Source organism: Echinops telfairi, unplaced genomic scaffold (genome assembly GCF_000313985.2).
Source record: "Echinops telfairi isolate 266 unplaced genomic scaffold, ASM31398v2 ScPeMD7_7457;HRSCAF=8495, whole genome shotgun sequence".
Lineage (NCBI taxonomy): Eukaryota > Metazoa > Chordata > Mammalia > Afrosoricida > Tenrecidae > Echinops > Echinops telfairi.
The window spans coordinates 46,778,005-46,789,689 of NW_022111357.1; the positions used below are offsets into that span (position 1 = coordinate 46,778,005).

At 56.5% G+C, this 11,685-nt stretch overlaps 1 protein-coding gene across 1 annotated transcript in view; it reads right to left on the reverse strand.

Moving 5' to 3' along the window:
• MYO9B (myosin IXB) overlaps nucleotides 1–9,108 on the reverse strand; it is a 76,758-nt gene extending 67,650 nt beyond the window's left edge. The window contains exon 1 of the mRNA XM_045299258.1: nucleotides 8,272–9,108. Within this exon, the coding sequence (XP_045155193.1) occupies nucleotides 8,272–9,108 (837 nt within the window). The remainder of the gene's footprint in view (nucleotides 1–8,271) is intronic.
• Nucleotides 9,109–11,685: the final 2,577 nt, after the last annotated feature.

Below are 11,685 nucleotides of genomic sequence, written 5' to 3' on the forward strand. Positions count from 1 at the left end.
AGACGCTATACTTTTTGATAGCCGGGCACCATTAGCTTTCTTCGCCACATTTGCTTATGCACCCATTTGTCTTCAGTGATCCCTTCGACACCTCGTGATCACACAGGTTGATATGTTGTTCCATGTGGACTTTGTTGCTTCTGAGCTAGATGGCCGCTTGTTTACCCCAGCTGACGATTTTGTGGTTCGCACCCCACTGTGTAACTAACTCACTGCTTGCTAGGAATTAGGCCACTGGTATTTCAAACACCAGCCAGGGGGTGCCCACAGTGGAAAGGTTTCAGCGAATTTCTAGCCCAGGACTTATTAGGTAGCAAGGTCTGGCAACCTCCTTCTGAAAACCGGCCCATGGAAACTCCACGGGCCGCAGAGAATGCCATCTGGTTAACAGTGCCGGCAGAGGAGTGGGGCGCGGGGAGGCCTCCTTCTGTTGAGCCTTGGCCTGATGGCAGCTAAGAACGATGACGAAGACATATGTCATGTGGTCACAGATGCAGACAGATGGACGGTGGCAATCCTGGTGGGCCGGAAGCAAGGGTGATGAGCCCATTTTGCTAGATGTGGGAAGGGGGAGCCAGGCAGAAAAGGAGAGGGCACTCTGCGGGGGCACGCATGGACTTTCACCCTCCACAGCATTCTGTAAGGTTGCCTGGGAGACAGGAACGGGGAAGGGGGTGTCCAGTCCACTAGAGGTGCCTTGGAAGAAAGGCCAGTGATCACCTTCTAAAAAATCAGCCCCTGGACACAGTTCCGTGCTGACACATACGGGGTGGCCGGGAGCAGGAGAGGACTCACTAGCAGCTCGTGGGGGTGGTGGGGGTGGGCATTGCTGAACCAATGACGGAGATTTAAACAAAGTCATGAATAGCTGCCTAGGGCTGGGGAGGGATTGAGGGACCATGGCTTAGGGGTGAGGTCTAAAGTTAACTGGTGGTGGTTGTACAGCTGCTGTGGGTGTACTGAGAGCCACAGAAATGTCCTGGTCGTGTGGGTGAATTGTTATGTTGTGGGAATTTTATCTGTGCTTCAGGGGCCTTCTCTCTGCCACCTCGGCTGAGTGGCTTCACTCGGGTACCAGGGTTGCCTATAGGTCAGGCGGGAGTGGGCCGTCTATGGACATCTGGGCGTGTCCCACCCCTCAGACTCAGGAGGGGCTGATGTGGCCTGGGCAGGTGTTCCCGAGGGTCTTCCCAGTGGGGGCTGGTCCTGTGCTGACTGAGTGGGTGGGAACAGACCCATCGGCCTGGAGGCAAAGGAAGGAAGGGTGCTCCTCTGGCTGAATTCGGTGCCCTGTAAAAGGCACAGTGAAGTCCCTTGTTCTGACACCCATGACAATAACCTTATTTGGAAAGATCTTTGGAAAGGTCTTTAAAGACATTACTGGTGATGCTTACAGGAGGTCGCCCTGGAGAAGAGATCAAGAGAACCAGCCCCCTCACCAGAGTTGACTCTGATTCATGGCGACGTGGGGCTGCGGCCCCCTGCCGCCCTCCCGCTAGGAAAACAGCCGTGTGAGAGGGACCCGTGTTTCATTTCGGCTTTCCAAGTGGAACTCCGAACGGGGACCTGCGTACCCAGGGGATGGGGTTTCGCTTGGAAAGGACCCTGCCCCCCTCCACTCAGTCCCTCAGTACCTGCTGAGCTCAGCTTGGTAGGGGCCACCGGAGGAAGGGGTGCTGAGTGGCGCCTTATGAGGTCCCTCAGTCAATGGTGGATTCTGGGTTATTGCAGTGGCTGGGGCCGGCAACATGCTGGGAAACCAGCTTTCTGGATCCTAGGTACTTTGGGAATGAAACACACCTTTTGCTAGGGCATCGACCCTGGCTCCCGGTGAAACTGCAGTGGGTGGGAGGATGGGGGCAGTGTAGAACTGTGCTCCACAGGTGCCTGCCTTCCCAGATCAGAGCTCCGATTTCTCTGTTGGCAGTGCCGCCCTTAACTGACTGCACCACCAGGGGACTCCAGCTAACCAAGGGAACCCAGCTCACTGCCCTCGAGTCGATTCCGACTCACGGCGATGCCCACAGGGCAGGGCAGAGATGCCTCTGTGGGTTTCCGGGACTGTTGCTCTTTATAGGGGTAGAAAGCCCATCTTTCTCCCACGGGGGCCACTGGTGATTTAGAACCTTGGGCCTTGCCGTTAGCAGCCCAGTGAGGCACCAATAAGCCACCAGGGCTCCCTAGCTTAACAACAGCCCTGTAAGCAAGGCTTCTGGGTGGCAAGCGGGGGCAAGGAAGGTGCTCTCCAGGCCGATGGATTGAACGGTACTCTCTGGGCGTGGCTGGCCTCCTAATCCCAGCCCATGAGGCCAGGGGCCTTGGGGCCGCAGCGGTTACTGTGTTTGGCTGTCCAGACTCATCAACTGCCCCATGGGAGAAAGGTGTGGTAGTTCTCGCTCTGTCCTGGACAGAACTCAAGGACAGTACCACACCCACGGGCAGTTCCCTCAGCTCTGACTGGAAGGTTGGTGATGCAAGTCCACCCACAGGTGCAGCAGCAGCAGACAGACCTGGCAGTCCCCTTCCGGAGAGTCAAGGCTTGGGAAACCCCGTAGAGTCGTTCTGTACCTGGGAGTGGGGGTGTGTGGTCCTCATGCCTGAGTCTACACAATGGCCCCAGCAACAGCAGCAGAAGCAGCAGCAGACCTGTGGGCCCCAGCCCATCTGGAAATAGAGCTTCCTTTGTCAATGAAGTCGCCCTGGAGGTGGGTGTGTCTTAAGCCAAGGCTCTAGAGCACGGAAAGAGCAGAGGCAGGGGGCACTGGAGCAAGGACAATGGGGAGAGCGGCATGTCTGTGGCAACCCCCTGTTCCCCCAAGGAACAGAAGCTCAAACGAGACAGGGACCCTGCCCCCCACCCCCCAGCTGACAAGGAGAAAGAGCCTTCCCAGAAAACAAGGCCTCACATTCAGACTCCACACTGTGAGAAAATACACTTCTGTCTTTTAAACCGCCCCCCCACTCCAACTTGTGGTCATTCTGTTAGAACAGCAGTAAGTAACCAAGACAGAGGGCACCCCCTCCCCACGGGGAGTGAGCTGTCCCCAGCCTGGCGGGGTGTGGGGAACGGCCCCACTGTCTGTCATCAGCTGACCCCAGCAGGCTCCCTGTGTGCCCCTTCCTGTTTTCTGGCGAGGGCTGCACACGGCAATGCTGCAGCCTGGCCGGGCGTCCACCGCGCCCGGCCTCACCACAAGACTTCTCCTTTTGCAGAGCTGAATAAAGTCCCAGAAACGGAGGGTTGTGCAGAGCTGCAAGGAATCTTCCATGGGGGCCCGTGGATGGACAATGGGCAGGCCTGGGGTACACTGGGTCCAAACCCCGGCTCTACCACCGCTGCCTGCGGTGTGGTATGGGACAACCCCACTGCAGCGATGAAGCTTTGCTTCCCCCACCCAAAGACATGTCCACAGTTGTGCCCCGAACCAGTGAGCAGGACCTTCTTGTGAGAGAGTCTTTCCCTGTGATCAAATTAAGATGAGCCCCTATTGGATTGGAAGTCGTGGCTGTCACGTAGGTTCCGACTCGTGGCCGACCCTGTGTGCTGCCAACTAGGGCGCCTCCATCCGCATCCTTGGCTGAAGCCTTTACAGCAGCAGCAGACTGCCAGCTTTTGGATTCGCTGCGCAGCATCGTTTGCACCATACAGGGACCTCACTGAAGTGACAGAACAAAACAAAACCGCACCGCTATGAGTCGGGTGTGACTCACAGCCATCCAGTAGGGCAGAGAACTGCTCCTGTGGGCTTCCAGAACTGTCACTCTTTAAGGGAGTAGAAAGCCTCAACTTTCTCCCGCGGAAGGGCTGGTGGTTTTAAACTGCTGACCTTGCTATTAGTATAAGGGGACCAGATGTTAACACTGGTAACGTGGGACAAAAGAGGGACACCATTGGTAAAACTCATATCCTGGCGAAACAGCCACATGGCAGGCGAAAACCGTCTACCCTAGCTTGTCGTGCATTCTTTCTAAAAATCGGGACTTTTTAAAAATGCTGCGGGACGTGGGGAAAATTGTTAAAAATCGGGACTGTCCTGCCAAAAGCGGGACGTCTGGTCATCTTATTTAGTAACCCAACGTGCAACCACCATGCCACCAGGGCTCCTAAAAGTTAGGAACAGAACTAATTAACTCAGTGTTTTCCCAAATGGGGAGTCAGTATTTCCTGAGGGGCGCTGGATTGAGTGGGGGGTGGGGTGGGAAACACAAAAGCAGATACCTACACTTTATCCTGGGGTATGGGTATAAGCGAGTTTCACGGCCAGGAACGGGGAGTATTGAGGACTTTTTTCTGTAAAGTGGACAGTGGATCAAGTAAGGTGGAGTCTACGGTTTAATCCAAAGCACCCAGGCTGAAGCTGGGTGGGCGTTCAGCCAAAAGCCCAGCGTCCTTATAGCAGACCTGAGAAGAACGAAGAAAAGGCCCTGTAGGAGCAGAGGAAGAGACCGGAGAGCTGCGACCTGACCCACGAGAGACACCAGAGGACAGGAGAGGCAAGAAAGGCCCTAGTCCGGGGACCCCAGAGGGAGCACGGCCCTGCCACCACCTTGCTTTCAGGCTTCTGGTCCCCAGAACGCTGAGAACAGATGCCTGTTGTCGTGAATCGTGTGGTTTGTGGTCGTTTGCGAAGGCAGCCACGGGAAGTGAACACACCAGGCGCCTCCGGTGTTCTCATCTGGGTAATGGGCAGGGCTGCGGGGCGGCTCAGAGAGGATGGGTCAGCGCCTCGGGACCCACAGTCTGACCCCGCTGAGAACGAGGCTCTCTCAGGCGTGGAGAGCTGGGCTTGGCTCCTCTCAGAATCGCCGGAGCTCCCTTAAGACCACGTCTAAGAGGTGCGTGCCTGAGGTCAACAACACCTGCAGCTGGCAGGGCGGGAGCTGGGGCTCTAGGGCGGGGGTTCTCACTGGAGGGGTGGGGACCCTAGGCAACGTTAGGGGGGTGCTACTGGTTCTGAGCAGACAGAGGCAGGCAGGCATGCTGCTCAACACCCCTGGTGCACATGACAGGCCCACCCTGGAGAACGTTCTAGAACTGAACGCCGGCAGTGCTGAGGCTAGGCAGCTGGATAAAGGCTTCTGAGGAGCCCTGTTGGCTCCCTGCATGCAGATCTGCTGCCAGAGTCAGGGGGTGAAGGCCTGCGTGCATGGCCCCAAGTGGGACACATGTTCCTATGAGCATGCACATGAGTGAGCTCGCGTGTGATGAGGGCCGTGGGCAATGTCTGGTGACGTGTGTGGTTGTCATAAATGGGGGGGGGGTGTTCTAGTGGCTCTGAGTGGAGGGGGACCAGGGATGATCAACATCCTACGAGCACAGGGCAGCCCCATCACAGAGAACATTCTGGAACAAAATATCAACGGTGCTAATAAGGCTAAGGAGAAACCTCAAACCTAGAGCCATACAATCGATTCTGACTCATCTCAACCCTTAGGACTGGGTAGAACGGCCCCTGTGGGTTTCTGTTGCTCTTTATGGGAGTGGAATGCAAAGTCTCTTCTGATGAGACTCTGTCTCATCAGTGTCTATGGACGTGTTGCAGAGAAAGATCAGTCCCTGGGAAAGGACATCCTGTTTGGTGGAGTGAGAACGCGGAAGACCCTCCACAAGACGGACGAGGGGCTCAGACGTGAAGACAATGGTGAGGGTGGCACAGAACTGGGCGGTGCTTGGTTCTACTGTTCCAGGGTCACCATGAGTTGGAACTGACATGGCGAACCTAACAAGGCTGAGAAGAAGCCCTGGGATTTAGAGGTCATGCACTGCGCTGCCAACCACAAGGCCAGTAGTTCAAACCCACCTGTTGCTCCTTGAGAGAAAGATGAGGTTTGTGCTCCTGTAAAAATGTGCAGACTCAGAAACCCACAGGGTCGCTGAGTCAGAATCAGCTCCATAGCAGAGAGAGAGCTGGAGAAAGCTAAGCACGGCTTTGAGTTAAAATCACCTCAGTCCAATTAAAAGGATGTCCCATAGGATGTGCTCAGTCTCTGGGTTTAGAGTTCAGCTCGGAATGGGGGGGCAAGCCCCAAGAGCAACCAGTGAGACTCCAGAATCCCAAGGGAGCCAGGTGGGGAAGCTGTGCCCGTGCCCCCAGAGCAGTCACGAGTTCCACTGTGGGACAGCCCTTGAGGCGGGCAACACCTAACCCTGCCAGCTGTTATGCTTTCTGAGTGATGGGGAGAGCTGAGTGGTGTCCTCTGAAGGCGGTGCCGGGGCATCCTGACCCCTGCAGCCTGTGGCGGTGACCTTGTTTGGATGGAGTTGAGGATTCTTGGATGAGCTCATTCTAGACCAGACCCAGTGACAAGTGTCCTTATAGGAGAAAAAGGGCCTTGGGGTGCTAATAACAATTAGTCCAAGAATGCAGAAGGTTCCAGAACCGACTGTGGTCACGACTGCCCAGCTCTTTTTAATATATTCACACCACTGAATTGCAGGCTATGTGTGAATTTTAGGTCCACATAATGTTATTATTTTTTCCCTAATTAAAAAAGGAAATGAGAAGTCAAAGACCAGAAGCAGAGGCAGGGGTCTCGAGCTCAGGGATACCCGGAGCCACGGGGGTGGGGGTGGGGCTAGCCTGCAGGAGAATTCAGAGTTCTGGTTTGCAGGCCTGGGAGCGAGTACATCTCCGTTTCCACCACCTCGCCGTGGAATGCACACGGATGCAAGGGACCCTCCGCTGTTCTTAGAAGCTGCCCACCTGTGGTACCCGGGCTCAATTCCCGGCTGGCATGTTGCTAGGGTGCTAAACATGTTTCAGTGGCGCTTCCAGACTGAGACAGATGAGGAAGAAAAGCCTGGCAAGCCACATCCCAGAACCAGACAACGGAAACCCCACGGACTCCAACCTGCAACGAATCTATGGGGATGGCGCAGGACGCAGCATTTCACTCCACTGTGCACGGGCCAGCCCGCACAGTCACAGCTGGGGATGGCGCAGGACGCAGCATTTCACTCCACTGTGCACGGGCCAGCCCGCACAGTCACAGCTGGGGATGGTGCAGGACGCAGCATTTCACTCCACTGTGCACGGGCCAGCCCGCACAGTCACAGGTGGCCAGATGACCACCGACAACAGCATTCAGAAGTGAAAAGTAGTCTCCGAATGCTGGCTCAGGTCCAAATCCTACGTTCCCCAATCAATTTTGGAAGATGAGGCCAGAGACGAAGAGGAACAGAAAGGTGCACAGCAGGCTCGGCCTGGTTAGGCTCAGAGACTCTCACGGCAGCCTTCCAGCTGTCTGCCTGTCCCTGAGCCCAGGGTCCAGGGCAGGCTCGAAGTCAAAGGCAGCCAGGGAATAGTGTGGTCACTCCACACCCACTGTGTCCACTCTGCTGAGGGTCTCAGAGCAACTGGGGGGTGTATACAAAACACACACACACACACCCCCAGCAGTCTGCGGCCAAGACCCCACACCCAGACCCTGAGCCAGTCCATCACCCCTGGGCCTCACTAGGTGACGGCATATGACATTATTCTCAAACACCACAACCAAAAACCAACTCACTGTCATCCAATCAATTCTGACGCATGGGGACTATACAGGGCAAGGAGGAACTGCCCCTGTGGGGTTCCGAGACTCAAACTCTTTATGGGAGTAGAAAGCCTTGTATTGGTTCCGAACTGCTGCCCTTGAAGCTAACAGTCCCATGCATGACCACTGTGTCCACAGGGCTCAACATACAACAGGCCTTGCCCTAAAACCTTCCTGAATGAGGGATGCAGAATGGTCTCTCCCAGATCAGTCTTCAGAAGGCTCACCCCCAAAGACACAACCACGGCTTCGAGGTATTTGGCTAACGCATCACCCCCAGCCATCACCAAGTGACTATGTGCAATTGTTCTGAAACATACAAGTATCTCACCCTAAGGCCTGCCCGCCCGCCCCACCCTCATTTGGAAGAGGACCACATTCGGAGGGTTCACCCTCAACAACACACCAATAGCTCCCAAGGGTTTGGCCAACCCACTACCCACAGCCCTGACCAGGTGACGGCGGTACAATAAACAATTGACCTTGTCCTCCGACCCCTGATAAGTAACAGATGCTGGGTGGGTGGGCTCTTGTAGGACCACACCTGAAATGCTCTCCTGGGAGGGCACATCCAGTGTCCAGGAGCTGGGGCGACTTTTGCCCGCTGCCTCTACGGAATCCAGGGCCCACCCCTACCTGCCTGGCGTGTCCTTCCCCCGTCCGCCTCTCCCTCCTGGCGTGCCCGGGTAGGCCTGGCCTCAGCGCTCCCCCTCCCCCTGGGCCGCCCCTTACCTCGAGCACGGGCCCGGCGCCCAGGATGGTGCGCTCCACGCCGCAGGCGTAGCCCTTCTGGCTGAGCGCGGTGAGGCAGTGGATGAGGAAGTTGGTGCTCTGCGTCTTGCCGGAGCCGCTCTCGCCCGAGATGACGATGCACTGGTTGAGGCGCTTGCGCAGCATGGCGTGGTACGCCGCGTCGGCGATGGCGAAGATGTGCGGCTCCAGGCGGCCCAGCTGCTGGTTCTCGTACAGCTTCACGTACTTGGGGTTGTAGATGGGCAGGAACTTGAAGGGGTTGATGGCCACCAGGATGCTGCCGGCGTAGGTGTAGATCTTCTGCTGCAGGAAGCGCCGCTTGAGGTTGTGCAGCAGGTTGGCCTCGGTCAGCTCGGGCAGGTCGCACAGGTCGTCGAAGTCGGCCTGTTGCCAGGGCAGGAAGCCGCGCTGCACCAGGCGCCGGGCGGCCGCCGCCTGCGCCACCAGCTGCATGTGCAGGTACTTGATGGTGCCGTCGGCGTTGCGCTCCTGCAGCAGGAAGTAGTAGCCGTCGCCGCGCGGGTGCTCGTCCTGGGCGCGGCGCGGCCACAGCAGCACGCGGTGCACGGGCGAGTCATTGGCGTCCAGCACCCACTCCTCGCCGCCCGACTCCTTCACCTCCACCAGCACGTAGCGCTTGGAGCCGTCCAGGCGCAAGGTGGCGATGGCGGCGCGGATGACGTCGGACGTGGTGGTGTCCTTGGTGGCGGTCACGCGGCAGGAGGCCTGGCTCTCGGCAGACAGCTGCGGGTAGATGTGCAGGTGGTAGGCTGTCTGCTCCGGGGCGGCCCGGCCGTCCGCCTCGCTCGCGCTCATCGTGCTGCGGCTGCCAGCCCGGCCTCCGCATGCCTCGGGGCTCGGGGCGCGCCCCACGGGATCTGCAAGGGAGGGGAGGAGGAGCGGCGTCAGGGCTGCAAAACCCTGGGCCCCTGAGCCTGTGTTAGGGCTTGAAGTGTGGGTCCCCTCCCAAAGACGGGCGTAGCATTCTGCGGAAATTCCCAGCTGGAGCAAAAGAGCTTGCGCCCTGCTGTGCGCCTAGAGACTGGTTTAAAACCACCCGGCGGCGGTGTGGTGGGTACACACTGGGCTGCTAACACCAAGACCAGCAGTTCCAAACCGCCAGCAGCTCCGAGGGAGAAAGACGAGGCTGCCAACTCCTGTAAAGGTTACAGTCTTGCTTAGGGGCATTGCGTTCATTCTAACGGGAGTGGGGCAATCTGGAGGATAACACCCATGGTTGTACACCACGAAGTGTAATCGATGGCACTGAATTACACAAGTTGTTGAAATGGTGAATGCTTTGTTGTGTATATTTTTGCCACAATAGAAAAAAAGTCCACCAATAACAATGAGTCCGTGGGGGGGGGGGGGTGGTTCTAAAATTGACGATGGTAAAGATTGTACAACTCTTATTGATCTGGTTGAGTTTCTTTGAATTTGTATGATTTGTGAGGGAATTGCTAATAAAACTGCTAAAAACAAAAAAAGAGTGAGTCTTGGACACCCACGGGGCAGTGAGACTGGCATGGGGCCACTGTGAACTGGCATTGACTGGATGGCAGTGCGTCTGGTTTTGGTGAGCAGCACGTGGAAGAAAGGCCTGGTGATCTGCGTCTGCCATGCTGTGTTGGTAATCGTGTGCCAACTCCGACTCGGCAAACCCCACGGGGCAGCTCTAGTCTCACATGCAGGGCGGCCCCGTGCCAGACTCCAGTCGATGGAAACGCTCAACAGTAAAAACATAGCAGGGGCAGAACCTACCTATGGGAGGTTCTGGGGAAGAGTAGAAGGCTTGGGCTGGACTACTAACAAAGTTGGCTGGTTGAAGCTACTGTGGAAGAAAGGCCTGGCAACCTGGTTCCGGTGAGATGACGGCCAAGAACACCCTAACCAAATGCAGGTCTGTTCTGGAGCACACGAGGTCACCGTGCATCAGGACCCGGTGCACAGAAATGGGTATTAACCTACAGGCTGGCAGTTTGAGTGCCCCCAGCAATGCTGCGGAAGAAAGGCTGGGCGCTGGGCACGCTGACCAGCTTCGGCCAAAGAAGCCCTGAGGCAGTCTAGTTCTACTCCGGAACACAGGGTTGCCAAGTGTCGGAAGGGGATTTTGTATCTGTGGGCATAATCCTGTTTGGTAAGTGGTTTCCTTGCCTCAGCGGGTGACATCATCATCAGCGCAGATGCCATCAAATTGATGCCCTTTGGTAGTGGCAATACTGAGGTTGACTATTGTAGACATGTAGAACTCTTCGAGTCTTAGTTACATAGAACCTTAGTGGCTGGAAACAAACCTCACTCGGCGTTCAGGGAGACGACGGGTTAACCAGCCTTCCCATCATATTTCGCTGCCATGTGTTTTTTATTCATATTGAAATCTCTCTGGCGTTTTCCCAAGCTAGTGTGTGAAAGGCTTCTGTAGGCCATCACTATACAGCACCCTGCAACCTAAGGGCTCTTCCAGTCACCCCCAAACTGGCAAGACATCCAAAACATGCCTACCCAACAGTCCGGTTTTATCTCTGCCCAGGACGCTGGGTGTCAAGGTACGTCTAAGCACAGGTACATACAAGCAACACGAGCACAGTCAGCAGATCTCTGAGAAGTAGACATGGCAGACCACCATGAAGCCAGTGCCACCCTGGCTACATTACTCTCCTGGGGCTCCGGGTGGAAAAGAAGTGCACACCCCTCTTGCCCTTCCTAGTTCTCGCCCCAAACCTTTGACTTTCAAGATACACAAAGAGCAGACTAAGCTGGGAGGTGCCAGCTGCCCTGGACAGGAGGGCACATGCCACGTGGGGACTGATGGGGAGGCCAGGCTGAGTGGGCTGAGACAAAGTGTGCCCCCACCCCTCGCCCCTGCCCCGCCCCCGCAGACAGAGAGCTGGGGCCCGGAATCTGGACCTCTGGGCTGCAAGTAAGTGAATTTCTGTTCCTCAAAGCCACCCACATGTGGCGTGTGTGTTCCGGCAGCTCCAGGAGACTCACTCAGGCACTGGGAAATAAGGGTTTCCTTGTGGCATTAAGAAGGCCATGTCAGGGGAGGGCGGGTCCTAAAGCAGTCACTTCAGAAAAAACGCAGACTAGATACAGAGACATACGTGGGGGCAAAGGGGGCAGGGCAGATGTCGTGCGAAGAAGTCAAGGAGCCTAGGCCTGACTGCTAATGGCAGCTGAAATAGACAAGGGGGCCGTGCTCTGAGCGTGTCCAGGACATGGGACAATGGGTCTGTTCTTTAAAGTCACACACTGGTAGGGTTTGTCAGAGCAGCAGTGAGAGACTGAGACAGAGAGGACGAGGTGACCCTGATGCCGGCCCCTGAATGAGCTGCAGGTCCTGCAGGCATGGGGCCCTGGGTTGGAAGGCCCTGCCTTGGCCAGACACTGCCC